The sequence below is a fragment of the Magallana gigas genome, chromosome 3 (assembly GCF_963853765.1).
Source record: "Magallana gigas chromosome 3, xbMagGiga1.1, whole genome shotgun sequence".
Classification (NCBI taxonomy): Eukaryota; Metazoa; Mollusca; class Bivalvia; order Ostreida; family Ostreidae; genus Magallana; species Magallana gigas.
This window is the reverse complement of record NC_088855.1, coordinates 56080719-56102732: the sequence shown is the minus strand read 5'-3', so window position 1 is coordinate 56102732 and position 22014 is coordinate 56080719. Positions and strand designations below refer to the sequence as shown.

Sequence of the window (22014 nt, the reverse complement as noted above, 5' to 3'; positions counted from 1 at the left end):
GAGCACTTGTTGGCCTTATAAATCGAGCACACCTCGATATAAGGGAAAACCGACACACGATATATGAAACAATTTAATAAACAATGGTTACAAAATAGAAGTCTGTGTAAAGTTCTTATAACGAATGTAAAAACATCACTTAAGGTATGAAAACAACAGAAAAAACAACGAAGGATTTTAATGTCCATTCAACAACAGATTACTATGGCTATTGTTATCACATGAGATGTACTGGTTCAGTACAAACTACCTTTCTCTGACTATAGACTGTGCTTCATTGTACACTATCTGCAGTACTAAGTTTACTACTCTACATAGGAAGTGCATTGCATTTTGGGGAATATATCAAGAATTGGTATAGTTTGATAACGGATCATTGCTTTTCGAATAATATACTCCTGTATACATGTAGGAATTGCTTCGTTGTCGGGTCTTCATGTTACACATATTTGTCCAGGGTAAACATAAAGCTGACCGGTTTAAACCAGTTCATGTAAACCGGAAGTTGTTCGATGCGTCTGCTTATTTCCTGACGGATTTGTTTGTATTCCGCTGTAGGGAGAAAATAGATCAGTTGATCATTTATTCACTAAGCCATTAAAAAATAAACTTTTGAAAAGTCCTTTATTGACAGAATGCAGGATAAAAAATATTTAATGTATGCTTACGGTCTAGGAAAAAGTTAAGAGCGTCTTGTCTGGTGTTGAATCTGATGGTGGTAATGAGGCTGCTGGGTTTGACCCAGTGACCCCGGATAACCTTTGCTCCGACCGACTGAATGAAGAACCCGTCGTTGCCATGCTTGTAGAGCACTTCTTTGATCTTAGGAACGAAGTTTTCTCGAAACATGACTGGATCCAGCTGGCGGGGGTATTCCGTGGTAATGTAGGTGTAGGCGATCCGCTCTAATAAACAGGAATAAACGTTATTGCTTGTAATAAACAGTTTCATTTCCATCGCAATAACATGATAAACAGCTAGGGATAAAGGTCATTGAGTGTAATGAGCTATGCAATATGATGATAGACGGAGATACACGTCATTACTTGTATAGCAATACACATTACATTCCTTAGTATAATGAGTATAAAGTCACCTTGTGGCTGGCTATCGTTTAAAGGAAGAATCATAACGTCACTTCCGTAAGGTTCGGGAAAGCTGGGAGTCTTAAACTTCCTCTCGCTGATGACCCACTTCTCGGCGTCGTTAAAGGTGGGGAACCAGATGACCAGGATCATGTCGTCGATGACTGTTGAATCCTGGGAACGCTCCAGCCAATAGTCCCCAGTGCGCGTCATATTCGCCCGGATGTTCCACCCTTCTTGTCCCTCCAGCAACTGAATCTAAAGGTAACATGATATGTTTATAGTTCTGTTAAACGACGAAAAAACTCACGTTTTAAAGTCATGGAATAGGATATTTGACAGTCGCAAATGACGTGTAATAATATTGTTTTACACGATAAAAGCAGTTTCTTTACATTATTTGTTTTTATTAACCATAGATGGAATTTTATGTATATATCGTGTGGCTTCATTGAAATGAGAAGAACATTGTTTATATGTTAACAGTATTTATTTGCCAACAATTGTTCTCTATATTAACAGATTAACGCACCCTAATTCCGCACATTCAGGGTTTACTGTAAATTATTACTAGCAGATGTATTGACTATGCATGATACTTTGCTAGCTCCACCATACTACGAAAAATACTAATATAAAGACTATAAAAGTAAAACTATAGTATTTACCAGCGACCTCATATCTATGGGACTTATTCTGGTAAGTAAGTTAATTGCAGACTACGGACATGAACGTAATATACTTGGCTGTTTTTGTCAAAACAGCAATTATAGTTTAACGGAATAAATTCGTTTATGATGCAGTCTTCATTTTAATACCAGTATTACTTATGAATGACAGTAGTGAAATGTAAATTCGAGAAACACAAAAACAGCATTTCTTCAAATAAAAGAAAATTGCCTGGTCTCGGTTTATCTAATAAAAATACACCAAATGTCAAAGATATGCATTGTACTATTATATAATTTTCGCACTGTACGTAAAACTTATCAAAAAAATGAACAAGAAGCTCTGTAACAATGTCTTCTGATCTCCCTATGATCAAAGTTCTATCAATAATAATGGATGTCAATTAGGCATTGAATGCTTATTTTATGATGCCGTCGGTCATATAATTGACACAGCTTATTATAATTGTTCTGCACGACCTGGTAAGTTATAGTCCCCCCGACCGACCACATCAAAAACCATCAGATTTCAATGCTTATATCATATTCATATTTTGATATATATTTATGTACTTTTTTGATATATAAACATGTGTTGATGATTGATTGTTTGAAATATTTGTGTATCGTCGCTTAAAAGCCTTTGTACATAGTGAAAAATATTTTTTATTAAAAAATACATGGATTTTACGATTATTTTCATAAGTCCATAATGCATAAGAACATCAAATTAGTTAAGTAAGTTTAAACGTTTCATTTAATTTTACGATAATAAATATATTCAAAACGCAATGACGTTTATACTTTGGCTCATGCGCCGTCACAACGCTAATTAAACGTGGTTACAGGAAATTGAACGTCGCAGATTTCCAACGCAAACATAAGGGAAATGTACACTAAATGTAAATATTCATTATTGCGCAACGTCTAAAAAAATTAAACAATTAAAAAATGCAAACACATTTTGAATCTTTTGATTTAATTTATTAGAGAACACCTTTCCCAATACATGCAGAAAAATAAATAGTGAATTTGTTGAAGGTCACCAGTGCTTGATGCGGAAACGCAAATAAATAGCATGACAGGATGGGACTATATACAAAAGTCAAATAAGACTGAAACATGTTATGATATATGATATCACAGGGGCTCAGAAAGAATTCCAAGTTTTCTTTGAAGCAGTATAAATTAGTGTCTACATTTATAACTAAACAGTATTCAGCCAGTGGACGGACATAATTCTATTTTAAATAAATTCAAAACTTAGAAGCAGAAGACGGAATGAATATTAGAAAGAGGACTATAATCTTAGGATAAGGGCTGTCTATCTCTGAGTAATACTGATCCACTGGTTCTAAAACGTGTAGCTAGTATTCAGTTTTTATCACAGATTGTTTGGAGGTTGCTTTGGCAGCGATTGATTGCCGGGGGTGGGGCTCACACGGGGCGCTCGGTCAGGGTGAACATGACGGTGGTGCGGTTCTTGGAGATGTCCCTCACTGACCGCCTCAAACGTTCATACTCCGCTGCAAAATGTAAACCCAACAGTGAACAGTCATGTACTAGGTTTAAAGCAGATCATTATTCAAGGAAAATAAAGGATAATCCAATTTCTTTCTATCCCTTATACTTACGGTCATGAAAAAACCGCAGGGCCGCTTCACTGCTTGGGAATCGTGTGCACGTAACCACGCTCTTGGGTTTGAACCAGTTCCCACGCAGATGCTTGATTCCGACTGTCTGGATGACGAAGCGTTCGGCCTCGTGACGGTGTAACACGTCACTCATGTTGACGGCGAACTTCTCCCTGAACTGATCTGGGTCAACGATTCCTTCGAATTCCGTTACAAGGAATGTTGGGTAATGTCGATCTGAAAGGAAAATTCATAGAATACAAATTCGTGTCTCCTGAGTACTGCCTTCATTTCATCAATTGTTTCACAATATCTACAATATTCCAGTGTGTGGGAACTACAGGTACCGTTTGTCGGGTTCCAGTTAATTGGTAGAGACACGACGTCAGATCCATAGAATTCCGGAAAAGCTGCATTACGGAAATGTTTTTCATGACGAAGCCACATTTCCGCTTCCTTGCTGGTAGGGAACCAGATAACTAGAACGATGTCGTCGATGTTCCACGTCCGTTCTTGGTCCACGGACGGTTGGTGAGTCCAGCCATCCGGTCGTCCCTCCAGCAGACTTATCTAAAATCAGCAAAGGAAAATGAAAATGTATCAATGTCAAAAAGCTGGTCTTTTTTTACTTCATATCTGATCTTTAGAAAGAACCAATACTTACCAATCCATGTCTTCTGCTAAGAAATGGCACGACATGGTCCGAAACACGAATCCACGATAAATTTTGAATGAAAATGCTGCGACCAAATGGGAAGGTCAAGCACAAAACCTGGAACCGGTCGCATCTAGGGGCTTTCTGGACATTTTCATGATTAGATATCTAAGTTTCTTTTTTATCTTGTTCTGAGTATGTTATATCGATATTCAAAATTTATCGTGATTTCGGCCATGTCGCAGCATTTTCAAAGACCGCGATTGCAGACTTGCGAGGAACGCAACCAGTAGTATATAGTGTTATAAATACTTGACAAAAGGCTAAGATTGTACCAGTCAATAAAACAGATCTAACATCATAGTTGTAGAGTAATGGCTAGTTTAATGGTGGGATGTTTACCTCCCTGTTGGTAGCGATGCCCTTGAGTTGCCCGTATGAGTTGGCCAGCACTGAGCGCCCCTCCTGTAGAGCCTTGACGACGTCAGCCTTGGCGAGTTTGTTGGTTCTGATGAAGAGGTAGACTCCACTGTTGGTGGACTTGGGCTGCAAGTAAAACACAAACTATCAGGTACTGGTTCCGGCAATGATCGGATAAGTCCGACACCCTCAATCGTGACCACTAGATCCCATTCAAACGCCCAAAGTGACCTGATACATCAGTCAAAATGTGCGGAAACGCTTTCAACCAGCCAACCATAGATATATGATATAAATATGATGTGTTGAAATGTACAAGTGTGTATTGCATAATCAAAGGAATCATATGCGTAAAACAGCGCTGACACGTGACTCTGTTACCTCTTCATCATATAACGCTTGACCTGACGGCACTGTCCGAGGTCGAACTTCCTACAAAATGTGAACTACCTTAACTTTTGGTTTCTCTTAAGTAAACAATGAGTACGTTGAGAAATATGTCTTTGTGTTCAAACAACAATTTATAAAGGAATGTCACTGATTTAAATCGGTGTTTAGAACTGGTGTATTACAAGCCTTTCATCGGGGTAAATAATTATTTAAATAGATTACACAGAAAACTATTACCATGGGATTACCTGCAATGTAGGTTAAACATAGGGATTATCTAAAAATGAAATATTTTCTGTAAAAATTTGATTTTCTAAATTACCTTTGTATTTCTCTTTGATTCAGATATGAATGTTCCCAACAACAATCACAAGCGACCCTCAATAATCTGTCATTATACATAAATAAAAAATTCCTGGTCGTCTGATTGTTGCTACATGTAACTGATAAATAATCAGGATAATGACAACCCTTTAGAATTTTATACACGTAGCTCTGTACTGAATTAATTTTAAATTTCTTTTAATGGAGAAAGTGACCCAGGTCCCTTTTTAAATTTATATACGATGCCATGTCGTAAATTGCTCTACCATCAGAAAAGGATTGCATACGAAGGGGGACTTATATAAATTAGAGTTCCAAATATAGATTGAGGACAAAACGTGAAGTTCAATCAAATAGGCTGGTGCAACTTAAGGCAGACTTTTCAGATGATTGTTTGACAAAAATGACCCCCACCCTCACGGCAACCTTCAAACCTGGCGCTCGCTGGAACCGAAATATTTCTCCTGTTCGTAGTTCGGTCCCTACAAGACAAGCTAGTCAGTTCAGGGTTTTATTGATGACTTCTAAAACATTTAAAACTCGGTGTCCTGAAATAACCCAAGCAAAATCAATACTAAACTCAGAGAAAAATTAATTCGATTCCCGGTACCACTTGCACTGAGATGATGTATGCAGACAAGCAAGAGGGAAAATTAGATTGCTGATCCTTCTTATGTAAATTAATGTATCTACATTAAATGACAGAGCTATCAAGAAATAAACAGTATCTAAACATTCATAATTAATAGCTTGTGAAATTGATGGGTAAATCGTATGTACCTCATCCGTATATTTAAAAGGGGGCCTTTAAACTTTTCAATTATTCTGGCAAGATTCCGGTGGAAAATTTATTATAGAGAGGAAATGCCTTTTCTCAACTCAAAGAAATGTGTGAACGTGCGTAGTTTACTTAAGGCCATAATTCATACACTAATAAACCTTTTTATGTGGGATATATTCTGGCAGTCGACATGAACGTACACAAAGCAAACTGAAAGAGCTTTCGTAAGGTTTGAATCAAAATAAAACCGTTTTGTGGACTACTTCAATGCAATTCATAAAAGGGCTTGTTCAATAATGTATACCATGACAACAGCAGATGTATAAATAAACTCGGAGGCCCTTGCTCGTGGGATAAGAACGGGTATTCGTAACAACATCCAAAATCTCCGTCTTTGTGCGTAAGCCTGGGTACACAGCGACCGAACTATTCCCTTCACTGAAGCCCTACACACTACAACTAATTGTATGATTCGTGTTAAGAAAATGTAAGCCTCTTGAAAGCACTCAATAATAGGAAGAATAAGCCTCGCTAAAACCAGACGCCATTTAGCCTGATAGATAGTAGTACAAGACAAACACTACACTGTCGGGAGACACCATATAGATATAACTACAGCTCTATATTCATGAAAAAGCTACAGCGGATGATGACGTAAATAAAGCTGATGACGTAGGTTAATGGTCATAGTGCTACCTTACCACGTGATGCGTGGGGTTCTTAGCATCCCTCGCCCAGGGTTTGAAATTCCCGTCATGCAACTCGATTTTTTCCATTTCCCGACGGATCTGAGCTTCAAGCTGCCGTTCCCTCTCCAGCAACTTATCCTGGCTGTTGTAAGGTTTTCTCACCATTTCCGGTCCATGCATTTGCTCCCTGTAGGTCTCCCTGTGGGTTAGGTGATCCCTCTGAAAATCCACATTTCGTTTGTCAGTATCATTTTTATCATTGGGTGAGTAATATTTGGCCCTATCACGACCATCCTCATTAAACCTAGGCGATTTGTGCATCGTCCAGAGGTCATCTTGGAGTCTGTTGTTCTGAGCTCTCAATTTGGACAACTCTTCCTCAAAGTTTCGCAGCTTCGCAGAGTGAATCTCCTCTCGCGTTCTGAACTCATCCATCTTAGTGTCATGGTAATGGATGTTATCTTCCAGCTCGTGAATTTTAGATCCGTAAGTTTTCCAGTCTTCAGCCATGGCTCCAACCTTCTCGTCCACTAGTCCCACTTTCGCTTTCACGACCTCTATACCCGCTTCTACCGTGTCTAGCTTGCTGTTTGTGTATCGGAAGGAATCATTGGTAGCCATGTGATCGGTATGCAATGTACAGTGTCAACAATGTACGTAGATCGCTTTTGAAATTGACAATGAATCACTTGAAAAGACTGGCTAGGATGGCATCTATTAATCCTTTACTCAATCTTAGACAAAAGCAAACACATTCAGGTCTCTACCAGGATTTGGTAGAAAATGGGCCTCTGGACTGGTAGAAATTAAATCAAATGAATGTAAAATGACGGCAGTAGTTTTCACTCATTTCATTTAAAACTGGTTGTCGGTGTTGGCGCATGTTTAGCGCTTCACATAAAGATAGAAGTCATTGACTTGGAGATGCACGCGATATATGGGTCCTTTCAATCGATATCGATTTTAAATCATTTCAGTGAGAGGAGCCGGAATATTTTTATTTGGTAAATACTGATCGATTATTATAATATGTTTAAAGATGGATCAAAGGTCTAACGCAGGTAAATGCATAAAATCATTGCTTTTGTTTACGACTGAAAGCCAGAACGATAAAGGACGGATTCAAGTAGTCAGCCCCGGACAAAATCCAAAGACAAGAAAAGTAAACAAGTCACAGTTGTGTGTATTGAGGTAGAGGACAAACTAATTCAACAAGTACTGACCAAACAAACCACTATATATATCTACTTCTATAGGCTGTCTTTGAGGTAAAGAAAGATAACTGTCCAAAAAGGAGCAAAGTCTATCAGGAAACATAACTCCTTAAAAATTATTGTTTTACTTACAAGATTAGCGGCCGGGTATTCTACGGGTTGCTGAAATTAAAGAAATTCATATATTATTATATAAGAACGAATATGATCTATAGATTAACAATAAAAATAATCATATTGAAAAGCATTGCTTTTATTTAATATTAGATGAATAATCGGAATAGAAGTCCTCCTACCTTTTTAAGTTCATCCAATTTTATCTTTTCTTGCAGAAACTAAAAAAAAGGTAAGATTAAAGGTGTTATGATATAGTCCTAATAGAGGCAATGATCAGGTATTCATAGAGAGGGACGGTTAATTAACAGAGATTTGCAATGAACAGGTAAGGTTAGTAATTCAATCAATACAATTTCAGATGTCTGTAGACATGTACCTCTCCATAATCCTTGTATGTCGTTCTGTCGGTCATTTTCTGAAAAAAAGGTTAAGCGTGTTTTATTGAGTACTGATTTTCGAACACAAATTGAGTATCAAAAGGAAATTATGACGAGTTAAATTGTACAACAAGTGATTTTGATACCAAGGATTAACATCTGATTCAGTGCTAAAGCACTTGATTTTCTTAGTTTATGATATACTTTTTATGGTGAAGCTTAATATGTATGTAAGATCGATATATCTGAGAGCTCACCCGATGGTCAGCGTAGCTGTCAATCATTGGCTGTGCTGGCCTCTCGTACTGAAACACAAAAATTCATATCTAATGCCGTATTCAAGATAAGTTAGCCAGTTCACTTAAACAGTTTTCATCATCACTTATTTTTAGGAACCAATAGAATTGTAATTATTCGCTTTACAAACATGTCTTCATATATAAAAAAATATTCTATTTCGTTCCTTTTTACTTTTGCGGAAAGAAAATTCTATTTGTATAAATATGGCTTAAAGTTAATGCATGTGTAATATTGTAAAAAAAAAAAAATTAAGAAATTATTTTGAATAGCTATTAGCAATAGCGTTGATTTTATCCAAGTCCCAAAAACAAATGAAGGATATTTAAAAAATTGTTATTCATGAAAAAAATGCTACAAAACATGGTTGTTAGGGCATGACTAGAAACGTCCTGTTTCTGTTTGATTGTTAAAAGTTGCGGCATGGTTTAACAGCAAGTTGTGCATACCAAGTCGAGATATTTGAACTTGTCACGGAATAGGCGAGAGTACTGTAACACAAAAACCTCAAGTTTCCTCACAAGATGCCAGATGTGTAATTATGAATTGCATTATGCGTAACATTACATTTCTAATTCATTTACATTACACACAAAAAATAATGAAAAATTCTACTCTCTGATTTTTTAGATTTTTTTAATTAATGAAAAAAAATGAAATCCTACTTCTACCAGAGACATGAATTTTGTCACTGCTTCTACTTTTTATATTGTACTATTTTAAAAGCCCAATAAGCGTCTATGATTACGTGAGAGATAATGATCACGAACTACAATACGTACCCGATCATTATAACCATTATAACCATTCCGATCCCGATCCCATTCTCTAAACTAATAGAGCAATCGTATGGTTAATCTTATATTGTTCAAGTACAAATGTATGAACAAAGTGAATATCTTAACCATCAGATACCTTTTACCAATAAAAAAAAATCAGCTGGGCATAGTGCTTCACCAGTTGGATATTTTAATTATACATGTATGGCTTTGCAAAAAAAAAGGACAATTTGTATCAGTAACAACACACTGCTAAAACCAGATGAGGTCATTTTGGATTTATTTCAAAAGATCAAAGGTTTAGGTATTTTGTGCGGTGAAATTGAGTAAGATTTTTTTCCCTGTAATTTCCTGTACAGGGCTACAGTATTAATAATACTGGGGGGTACAGTATCATTATCATAGGGATACAGTATCATTACTACTGAGGGACAGTTTACCTTGCCAGGGGACTCGTCTCTCCTCCTGTCAAAGTCCCGGCCCCTACCATTGTCTCTCCCACGGTCGTAATACTGTAACAAATAACGGACACCCTTATAACAGGTACTCATATCAATCGAAAACTCAAATTTTCAAATCATATAAATATGAAGGGTCAAATCAAAAACTTGCACATAAAACAATATACTGCCCTCCAAAATCTGGAGAAAATCTGAGGCTTACCCTGACGTGGTCATCTAATAAATGTTTATATGCTGTATATTAGATCACACGTATAATTGGTAAGTTATCAAACATTGGGATGATTATGTAGAGGAAAGCAGTCTATTGTTTCTTTATAACAGTTTGTTTTTCTTAAAATTATAAAATTTCTTACCCTTTCGGGTGACCCGTTTCTCCCTCTGTCTTGATACTGCAAAAAGAGCAAGGAAGAATTTGGATTACTATGAGACGGGCTTTTTTCACAAAGAAAAACAACTCTAAAATGCTACAGTCAAGAAAACGATTACATGGTAATCACAACTACAGAACACAAACCACGTGGTTATATTGTTAATGGCTGAAAAAAAGGCAAAAAAACAAGACTGATGAAAAATGGTTGGAAGCCAACAAAGCGCAAGAAATACTCCAGTGTAAATCAAGTCATTTCCGTCGCCACGTGTTTGTAAACAGTTGGCTATTGGACACTAAATGACTGGTTTTACACAAGGAAGCCCCAACCTACCAGTCCCTCAAACGGGTCCCTCCTCCTGTTTTGGATGTACTGAAACCAATATGCATGCAGATATGAATCAATCAATTCTCAGACCGCTACAAGAAATTAGTTAGTTTACTTTTAAATCACATTTCCCATGCTACATGCTATTTGTTTTTTTTATTTGTTGTCATTAGTTTTGAGTTAGCTTATTTTTTTTCTACAAACTTTCTCTATACTTGCATTTTCCCGTGCAGGAATTTCAAACTGTAGAATAGTAAGTTCTATTGAAATTTGTGAGAGAACAACGTACTTGCTTCAGATTTTCTTTTCGTTTATCCATTAAATCGTACTGAAAATTTAAAATCATTTGTCATACTTCTTTTACAAATATTTAAAATGTATTTAAATTATTTACAGTCAAATTCATTATGTATGGTTTAATATTTCTCTCGAAAAATATGAACGAAATTTTTTTTCTTTAGCTTCGTTAAATGAAATGCCAAGCATTAAACAAATAAGCCTTTTAATCATCGTTATGGTATAAGCCTTCATTTCAGCATACCCTATCTAAGGAGGTATGGCGCCCAAGCCTCAAATTTTGCTGGAAAGAGGAAAATACAAATTCACATGTCTGTATGTAAACTTACAGCCATTAATCGGTTTTAGCGATAATTTAGACTGAAAAACGTACCCTTTCAAATTCATTGTCCCTGTTTCTATTTATTGGCTGCAAAGGATTGCAATATATGTTTAAAACCAATACCTTTTGAAATTCAATAGAAGAAAATTTTATTTATTTTTGAACTATTATTAGAAACGTAAAGAAGTAGCTATTGTTAGGATTTCTGTCGCTATGATACAGAATAATTATGGTTTAGCGAGTCGACACTCTATTATTACTGGGTTTTAGAGACATATATACCCTATCTAAAGAGGTTCTTCGACCATCATCCAACACATTATAAATTCTGTCATCTCCCTGAAATTGAAACATGACAATCTCAACTTTCAGATTCCCGGAAATCGCAAGTATTTCAGTTTTTATATTTTCAAGCAACATGTTGTCCAATAATAACCGACTTCATGTTTATGCTTTTCTTAAAGACTACGTGTTTTTTTTTAATTTAGGAAGCTTGAAAAGTTGTCTGACAATTCCATGAAGAGAGCAATAGAGAGAACCAGCATTGGTGCTGTGGATAGAGCCGATATTTACCCGGTAAGGTGACAGATCCCGGCCTCGCTCCCTCTCGTAATACTGCTGTAGAAGACAAGGCAATGTGTTAGCATACAAACAGGTCAGGTTAAACAATAAGGGGGAATCTTTGTAATACAAATAACAGTGGATAAAAAACAAATGGGTGCTTTAATGGTCATAAGTGTGTTAAATTGTCCGCTAAAATATTTTGGAACTTAATAAGACAAAGAGTTTCGACCATCTAAGTAAAATACTAGTAGATGGTTCCCTTGTATCAAAGTTTAACTCTGGTTTGTTTCTTAAAGATTGATTTTTTCAAAAATACATTATTGTATAAATATACATGTAGGAAGAAATTGTTATCTTATAGATTTTTTTTAATTAGCTTGCAGTTCACTTATTTTCTAAATTTAAAATCTAATCTTGTTTGAAGTTTTACTTTATATGCGTATATCTAGCAATATAATCTAGATAGATAAATATATTTTTTATCAGATATATACATTTAAAAAAAAAAAAGATCTAAGGACAATTTGAGTTCAGATGATTTGAAAATAGTTGGGGTTTTCCCCAAAGCAAAGATTATTTTTACATAAGAACAGAAAATATAAATCCTCTAGTGACAAGAATAGATGGTGGTACATGTTTATGTAGATTACGAGTAATAGATGCAAAGACTGTGGAGCAAGACCTACCCTTCTTGGTGGACCGTAAACCTACAGCAGGGGGAAATCACGTGCGTTTTAGATCAATTCTGACAGGACAATTAGTACATCTAAGGTGAATAGACGAGGTACAAAAGTTGTCTATATCTATATAAGTACAAATAGAATACTAACCCCTCGGTCCGTCATAGGCTCGTCATATCGTCTCTGTAAAATAAACGTTCTCATGTAAAACAAGAGTTATTGCTCATGTCTTTCTATACACCAACAGGTGTCGTGTGTATGGTAAATGTACTTACCCCTCCAATCCATTCCTCTCCCCGTTTTATTCTTTGCTGAAATGAAAAAAGGTCAAGGTGTAAAGAACAATTGTCTTTCATTGAGTAAAAGTACTGGGACGTTTCCGAGTACTGAGGTGAGGCTTACCCTGTCGGTGAGAGGCTGGTCATCAAATCTTTGTCCGTCCAACTACAACAATCGATAGTACAGCACTAAATCTGGGGGGTTCTTGTTTACATGAAGCACACACACGCTGAACTTTAATTGCTAGAATCCTTTTGTTCATCAATATCGTTATACTAATATGAACAATGTATATAAACCTTTACTTACTTCAATGTGTAAAACCCTACAGTTTCTGGAGGATTTTTGTTTATTAACCAACTACATGTACATGTAAATTAAAACATTTTTATTACTTATTTATTATTTAGCACATCATGCTAAATTTCAGTATGACATTGCTGGTTTTTGTTCATTGATGTAGTTTCTGGTTATAATTAGTAGTCCCAGTTATCAGTTTCATAGATTTACCTTGACTGTTTGCGTTATGAGGCTGTTATTTAATCAGCTTGATTTTTTCCCTGCGCCATCGTTAATCAGAGATCATAACTACTAAAAGTTATTTGTCCATAGAAGATTAATAGATATTCAATTATTTATTGATTAATTAGACACTAGTTTAATAAGAGACTCTGCCACAAGTATATTTCTGCATGCACCAAAAAGAAACCCTAATATTAAGGTTAAATTCAGACTTTCTTGATCATTTCTAATTCTAGTTTTGATTCCAATTTGAACCATGTGACATGCGATTTATGATTTTCAGCCATGTCATAATATGTGGACTTTAATAGAATACTTACATAATTACGAAGCTGCTAAATATTTAATCAATTAAAAATTATTGGTGTATTTTTGGTTATTATATAATAAGAAGTATTCTGTTTAGTATTTACAATTTAGTTTGAGATTTCTCTTTAAACGTCATAAATCTGCTGTATATTAGGATTGAACATGCTGGTGAACTTAATAACAATATTGTAATTAGAATATAAACACAGTGTTTACATCTCTGATATGCTGGGGGAGGGGGTCGCCATATCTGGGCCGGAAGTTGTTGTAAGGACCGGGAATGTCCGCCTTGGGGGCGTCGGCTCCGTAAGGGTAATTGGTCTGTCTGTTCCTCGGTGAGATCTGTGGAACAACAACCAGACTTTTACATTTAAGATTTCAACTCATAACAACTAGTCTCAATTTATCTATTGACAACACCCATCATACATTGGCATATAGTTATGAATAACAGTACCATATCTGGCATGAGAAAGAGTTCTCAGGATCTATGGAACAACAAATATAACACAACTCATTGCGTTAAACTTACAGCATGAAAAATAGTTATCCTTTAATGACATTAACGTGCTCAATATTTGCACAAAGGTTTAAAGGTAACATAATTGTGAAAGGTATTGCATAAAGATAAGGAATTTCAACGTTATTCTAGATAGTTAATTGTATGAGAATATTTCCCCTATCTGGACATGATTTCACTTGACTATGCATTAAACTGAACGAAATCCAAAAAGAGGTTTAATAGTCATCCAAATACTTACCCGATACATGGTGAATTACGAGATCAGTGATTTTACGAGTGTGTAGATTTTCTGTAATTACCTGACTGATTCCTAAGCTTAGTTTTATTGTGTTATAGAATCAACCAATTCTATCACAATCAAACTATAAAATCTTCTTTAATGCCATTGTAAGACCTTCGTGTGATAAAAGGACTTAGCCAGACACGAATACTCTAAAACTGCGTAAGATATGCACAGGAAACATTTTGGATTCATCCTTTCAAGTTTTGCATTTCATTAAACATATCAGCTGACAAGTAAAAATAGTGCAAAAAGTCCTCAAAAAGTGTAACACCCATTACAACCATTTACTGAATTGACACAAAACTCCATTTCGCAGAAATGATATATCTACCTAAACTTTACCGTTTTTAGAATTTTACTGAATACCGATATATATTTCCCGGTCAACAATTGACGGCAACATCGACTTCATGATAACATATTCTGCTATCACAAATGACGCATTTACATTTCAGCACATGAAAACCATAATTTGCTTTGTATCGCTTATCAAGAAAAAAAATGTTTTGCATTTTTGCATATACCGTCTCTTCATTTAATAATTTAGGAGTGCTTGTGAAAGATTTCTGATAATTTGCTGAACGTCAGATTATTTCAATCGATTTTCACTCGAAGTTTATCATCCTACCCGTTTTGAAAGAACATTGTCCCTCAGTGATATTGTCTCTGATGTTGTTTGTAAATGAACCTTAAAAGGGTCAAGTCAAAGCATTGTAGATATGGGTCAGTCTTCGACGGCAACCATCTTTATGTCTATCATAGGGTACTTAAAACCCCAGAAGGGCCAGAATTTTTAACTGAAATTGACATCGAAATCGATATATTTTCACAGCATTCCTAAGTAGCAGGACTAAATAGCGTTTCTAAGTTGTGGGCATAATTAAAACACACAAATATAACCATAGAGCTACGCGACCATAAATACAAACCGACCAAGAAAGCACTAAAGCACAATTATGGAAAGCTTCAATAGCAATTTCGAATAAAGATAACATCTTCAAGCGAAATGATCATACCAGCAATACGGCATACATACTTGTGTTTTATACTGACAAGAGAGAATTAATTGTGTTATACACAGGAATTTGTAACAACAATGTGAAGATTGACAGGAATATTGAGAAAAGGCAACAAAACTTGAAGTTCTAACATGTATACTCCACAGAGGTGACACACAGACAGAATACATAGCCTTTCAGAAAAAGAAGCGTGCCCTATCTATGGTCAATCCGAAAAGAGCCGTGTCGATTTTGAGAGATCTTTTATTTCAAATTTTGATGCTTTATATTACAACAAACAGCTCTGTTCAATTGATCAGTCACAGATGAAAGTCCTAGAGTACCTACCCCTCCCGCCGGGTTGTAATCATGTTTGTATGTGGTCTGTTGCATGTACTGAAAGACAAAAAGGTTAAAGGTCAACACCCGCTGTCCCGGCACTTACCCCGTTGGTCGGTACAAAGTCGTGCCTGTACGTCGACTGTTGCATGTACTGCAAAAAGATACAAAGGAGAGCCCTGGTTAAACACCGGCCTGCTGCTGACTTATAAAGGTCAAGTACAATAAATGGCGGTCATAATGTACGTGTATTTGGCCAAGTTTTTAAATTAATCATAATTTGTCTGTTAATTTCATAAGAACTACAAAAATTATGTATTTGGTTACCTTATACAAGTAACATATTTAAGAAACAATTACATGTATTTGACAAATATACACCTAGAAAAAACAAATAAAATTGTTAAAACCTTCCCAATTATACATATATATATATATATATATATATATATATATATATATATATATATATATATATATATATATATATATATACACAGAAAAATGTTCACGATTAAGTAACATTCATAATAATTTACAATTAATTGATTTTTCAAAGATTATAAAAATCCCAAACGTTTATTGCACGGCACACTATATATACAAGATAATTCTATTCTTTCTGATAATATCTGGCAGAAGCGGCTAAATCTACTAGAACAATTTTAAATAGAAATGTAGAACACAAAGGAAAGTTGCGTGACTGAAGCTATTTGTGACGCCTCAGCACATTAAAAATAAATTAGCGACAGAAATGACATAAAATAAAAGTTTTTGAAGGTTGGATGCAAGGATCAAATAATTACATTTTCATATATACAATGATTTAGCTGTTCTATTTCTAGATTCATTATAATTAAAGTTTGTAAGAAAACTGATTATTTTAAGAATCCCAAATATTGGATATATGACTGAACAGTTTGAAAAATAAAATCAGATTATAATGATTTTTAAATAATTATTTGGGAATGTGTTCTGATTTTTTTATAATTTGATTTTTTATGTTCCTAATATCAAAAAGAGAATGATATAAAGATATAAAATCTTTAAAAAATGCTACATGAAAATATCATTTAGGAAGGGTCGAGACGTGAACAGAAGAGTTTTGTGACAAGGTAGGTAACAACACTGTGGGGAGACATGCTTTACTGACCATTCCGGACCACGGCTTGCCGTTCTGCTCCTGTCAATCATATTTATACATGGTTACCATAGAAATCACAAACTTGACATGTAACTGCCACCGTTTTAGTCTTGACTTCCAACGGTTCACCCCACACAACCAAAAATACATAGGTATTTCAATGTTAAGTGGTCAAAGTTCGATATGTGTTTTGTTAATTAATCACTTCTAGATCTACTTTGACATGTCTTTCTTTGGTTGAAAATTCAACTTAGTAAAGCCAAATCGTCAACATGGCTTCTACAACATCGTTGACTGTAAAAAGTTCAGAAAAGTCGATCGACACATTAATTCATAGTCTCTAAGCCTTTCTACAAACTTAACGAAAGTCGACTCAGAAACTCCCCAAGGAAAAGTTTTGAGATTTAAATCTTATTATCAGCACTTGAACGATCAAACAAGACTCGGTGGTTCTATAATGGTTGTTAATTGGAGGTGAAGTCGATCAACAGAGGCCAATTAAGGCCGTCTCTGTTCGGTACTGAAGCCAAAAAAGACAAGAAAGTTTTTGTATTCTAATTTTTGTTAAAAGTATCGTTTTCTGTGCAATTAAAAACAATTAAAATTTATTTCATTGTATGCCTACGCCAAAGTTCGTTTTTAAAAGGATTGCTCTGTATGTGCTGTTAATATTTCATTTTACCAAAAACAGTACTAGTGGTCAAAATCAAGAGGTCGCTCAAGCGACAGTCAACTTATGGCCGTGGTTGAACACCGCGTTAAAGAAAAATGTTAGGGCCAATGTAAATATCTGCAAGCGAAAGTCTACTTAAAATGGGTTGATGAAAAGAAAATATTGACTATATTAAATGCCTTTCTAGATATACACATAACTCTATGAGCTGCATGAATTAGCTTTAGATAAATATTCCTACGCCAATTCACTTCTAGAAATGTATATTATTTACAACGTCTGTGGCTAGCTTCTAAAAAAGAAATAAAAAGACTAAAGTGAGTTCATATTTCATAAGTCTGGCCTTAGATAATACAGGGTGTTGCTAAAGATGTATCCCTACCCTAGTCATTGGCCATAATGCTACGGGCTGAAATTAGATCATAGTTTGGGAGTTACTGTTTCTAAGGAATTCATACAATGGTCACTAAATATATATATTTCATGGTAACGTATGAATATCAAAGTCAGTTCAAACTTTTCACAAAAATGGAAGATTAAGAAATATGGATTTAGATAATGTGTGAATTTATTGAAGATAAACTATGTCAAAGGATAAGAAACATTGGTTCAAGAATTCATGTTAGTATAGTACTTACGTATGACATCTCGATTGCTTCGTCGGGTCCTAAAATAAAATATCATCATGACATTTATGACAGCATTATAAATTACAATTATGATGGGTTTACATAATGTAAATATTAAACTCACGGATAATAAAAAAGTTATTTGACAAATATTCATGGTATGGGAATTTTATAAGGAGAACATGCGTATATTGGTCGGGACTGACTCTCGCCTGGTGAGAGATAGGTAAAAAGGAGGTAGATAATGTAGCTTAGACTGGAATAACAGCTCTAAAACAACCGATTCTTTACCCTTGGTATTATCTATCAGCTATCTGTCAATGCTATCAAACCATCGCACTTATCGAGATTTGTTCGAGACTTGGAATATAGGGTTTTGCTCTTTAGTTTGTCTATTGAACAAGGGTATTATTGTTGACATGCAGTGGTCAGAGTCAACTGTACGAAATAATACATGTACCCTGTTGTTGATGAAGATAACTGTTTGTTTTGGAACAGTTTCAAATCCGCTGCCTATTGGTGGACAACTTCTGAATTCAAAGACATTAGTATTGGTCGTGTACCAAGTATAGATAAAGTTTCTCTTAAACAAGAATATATGGAATCTCTTATCGCCAAGTATTTAAATTTAACATTGCAAACTTCTTTGTACAAGATTAAACTATATGCGTGTTGCATTGAAAACTGCGACTCCACGTGTCACTATTATTACGCAAGATCTGAAATAATTTCGCCCTCAAGATTCATTGGTTTAATGTAAACATTTTCTCTATAAGTGCTCTTTATAAAATTCCAAAAAAAATCGATTGGTTTTTCTCGTAAACTACGCTTAAGTTGTCATCATTATTGTTTTGCTAGTATACAAATGAACCGATTAGGCCATATTTTAGCAAGAAACATTTGAAAATGCAGTTTTGAACTTTATGAGGTTTATCCCGAGGGTCTCACTTGCTTTAAATTAACTTTGTGAGAGGAGAGTTCTATTGGTTTTACGTACCTTGAAAGGTTACAGATCGATTATCAGAGATCCCCGTCCGACACTAGTTCATTTATTGCAAGTAGGAATTTTACACTTTTTGAAGTGTTCTGCTGTTTAAGGCTATCACTACATAGTTACTAATATTGACTCTAAGATTTCCATTATTAGGAGGGAAGAGCAAATACGCCTTCCATACAGTCAAGGTTTTAATCTGTGCTATACGACCCCTAATTTAAATTTTGTCAAGGCGACGTGATAAATTGTTTTTGATTGCTTTTCTTAAATGAGAAGAGTGTGCTATCGGATAGCTTTCTCGACATTGGGTTCGGATATGGACTTCTGTTATTAACTTCTGTTTTACAGTTTTTAAAAAACAGCTCGTTATAATAAGGTCCAACAAGTTTAAAATCCTGATTTTGTATAACAGATCACAGTGTCTAATGTGAGACTAAAATTGACGGGTGGATGTCTTCTGTTGCAAATGCCGTGAAAGACGTCATTATTCTACACACAAAAGAATACTGATAGGACAATTCGGTATTATATATGAATATGTAACTGTCTTTTTTTACTTGATAAGATTGTTATGTAAGTAATTGATACTGTATCCACAACAGGCAGTTATAATGTAGTTTATTCTGAGCTTTAAAACCTTAAATCCCACAATCCTAGAACTTTAATTCTCTCCGATTGACTTCTAATCAATCCTAAATATTTACTCTACGAATTTTTCAACTTTTATTCTTTACTTCTGTCGGGGCTGACCTATTTTTGTATCGAATTAAAATTCCAAACCTGTCTTTAAAAAAAAGTTAGTATATCTTAGTAAGTTTAGTCAGTAAAGTGGAGCTTAACATCGTTATTCTTAGCAACGCGCATGCGCAATTATTTCACTTTCAATTAGCAAGCTAACATTGAAGCGGTGCATTGTCTTAGGTCTGTTTGTAGTTCCGTATTGTTTTCTCCCTGGGGTGAAGCATGCAATGTGTCCTTATTTAAAAGCTACATTTCAACACAACGCTTTTTAAATCAATATTCCAGATCGGGGAGATTGAAATTTAATAAAGTTAGGCGACAAAATGATTATGTTTCCAAGTTATCTACATTCCCCCAGCTCCAGATGTGTAAATTATGCATGTTAAACGTTCATTGTGATGAAGTCATTTTTCACCCCCATTCAATGTCATCAGAGTGTTTCTATCTGACACCGCTGGGGTAGTGATAGGATCTGGGGGTGTCAAGTAAATGATCTACACCATCGACTTCCCATTGTCCTGTCCCTAGAAACAATGTCTCAATGTCTAAGTCAGCGATTGTCAATCAACCCAATACACAATTCCTAAAACTTTCCGGATTGTAAAATTAAAGTTAGTACTCACTCTGTAGAGCTTCACCCTCCGCCTTTTCCCGTCTGTCAAAGAATACTGCTATCTATTCGATCCGCACTAAAACACAAAAAGTAATATCTCTTTAACTGCTAATTCGTCACGACCGATTGAACACCAAGGCTACGCCAAATTAACACTCAATAAATACTTTTTAAATATTGGGTGTTGCAAGCCTTACCGAAGGTTCAAATATTCAACGCATAAAATAGGAACTCCGTATTTGCTAAACGATATTGATAAAACATGTAGGAGAGAAACTGCTATTGACTGAAAAACAATGTTTACCCTACTGGCTTATATGCTCTCTGTAGAAGTAAATCTAGCGTCGCTAATATAAATTGTTTAAAGGGGCAGACAACTCGCAGTATTTAAATGAATAACAATAGATTTGGCAAACTCTGTCAAAACGATATTATGTGCTGATACACATCTGTCATTGTTTTCAATAATACACCCCGTGTTTACAAGTGAATTGCTAGTTTTTGAAAGAGAGAAAATATTGGATAGGTTCCATGGATCAAGATAAGTTTACATGGTTAAAAAGATTGTAGCTGTAAATATTTGACAAACTTTTTTAACCTTAACACATCTGGGAATTCAGCACGTAGACATGGACATTAATTCACATTGCTGTTAACCTTCGTTGTAAACGTAAGATTTTATAGTGATTGATAGAGTATTCTGTACGTTGTTTTATGCTTTGGCATGAATGAAGTAAACGATGTCTGGAAGAGTCGCCTCAGTTTGTCTTTACTTGCTTCTTGGTATGACCTACCTGTTTCTCAGGGTATGAATGTATGAGATCCAATATCTTTATTACAAAAAATTTCAAAACATTTTGATTATCCATTTAGTGGAAATATGGACACATTCGCTTCTTTGAAAGCCTGTATTTGCTCTGAACTAACTGTATAGAGGCTGTCAGTTTATCAAACATTTTGTGTAAGCATTCAATATTTGCTGTCGATTGCTCTGCAGTGAGAGTAAGGTTAAGCGGAGTGTAGATCCGGGGTCTTTTTATTCCAGAAACACCCCGTGTGGGGCTCCTGTACACGGCAGATTTGGCTGTAATCGTTTACCGGCGAGGGAGGTCGCCGTACTCTGTGTGTCAACACGATGACTGGATCCCTGGTACTTAGTCCAGGCAGATAACAGTTTTGCCTTTAAAAGGATTCAGAATAGAATGGAAGGTGTTTTCTATTTGTACCCGTTTGTTTAAAGGATCAGATTACCTATTGAATGTACATTGTAATCAGTGCAAACTCATTCATCAATATCATTCATTAAATGAAGAGCTCTTATACGTAACTGTTCCACAATAAAATATCAACACCTACAAATATAGAAAATCAGTTATCAAATAGTTAAAATTCACACTTATTTATTAAAATTCTGAATATAGAAAGCTTTGGAAAATTCGGTAATAAATTGTGATAACTTTTAATCGATGTTCGGTTATAAAAAAAAATAGTAATTTATAATCGATTTTCAGTTTA

At 35.2% G+C, this 22014-nt stretch overlaps 1 protein-coding gene across 50 annotated transcripts; it reads right to left on the bottom strand.

Moving 5' to 3' along the window:
- Positions 1–60: 60 nt before the first annotated feature.
- Positions 61–20851, bottom strand: LOC105326232 (zinc finger CCCH domain-containing protein 13). Of its 50 annotated transcripts, none has more exons than XM_066080510.1 (30): positions 20697–20838; positions 20510–20575; positions 18161–18189; positions 17905–17931; positions 15715–15762; positions 13779–13904; positions 13574–13588; positions 12855–12896; positions 12728–12763; positions 12603–12635; positions 12459–12479; positions 11782–11826; positions 11491–11547; positions 11260–11295; positions 11131–11169; positions 10879–10917; positions 10596–10634; positions 10248–10283; positions 9871–9942; positions 9434–9484; positions 9101–9142; positions 8612–8659; positions 8354–8392; positions 8157–8195; positions 7993–8022; positions 6659–6865; positions 4445–4588; positions 1097–1343; positions 669–905; positions 61–552 (listed from the first exon to the last, which is right to left on the bottom strand). In XM_066080510.1, exons 3-30 carry the CDS (start codon positions 18167–18169, stop codon positions 440–442), a joined length of 1917 nt encoding a protein of 638 aa, XP_065936582.1. In that variant the 5' UTR covers positions 18170–18189; positions 20510–20575; positions 20697–20838; the 3' UTR covers positions 61–439. The 50 variants fall into 50 exon arrangements, with proteins under 50 accessions (XP_065936582.1, XP_065936586.1, XP_065936585.1 ...); XM_066080514.1 differs by lacking the exons at positions 15715–15762; positions 17905–17931 and adding exons at positions 15812–15859; positions 17797–17814; XM_066080513.1 differs by lacking the exon at positions 17905–17931 and adding an exon at positions 17797–17814.
- Positions 20852–22014: the final 1163 nt, after the last annotated feature.

Excerpts from the sequence above, each read along its gene's own strand:
- LOC105326232 (XM_066080506.1), bottom strand. Across the intron at positions 10,635-10,878 it reads GAAAAGAAAATCTGAAGCAA|TACATCCAAAACAGGAGGAG; the intron begins GTACGTTGTTCT and ends TATTGGTTTCAG. Across the intron at positions 8,023-8,156 it reads AATTGGATGAACTTAAAAAG|CAACCCGTAGAATACCCGGC; the intron begins GTAGGAGGACTT and ends CTTTAATTTCAG.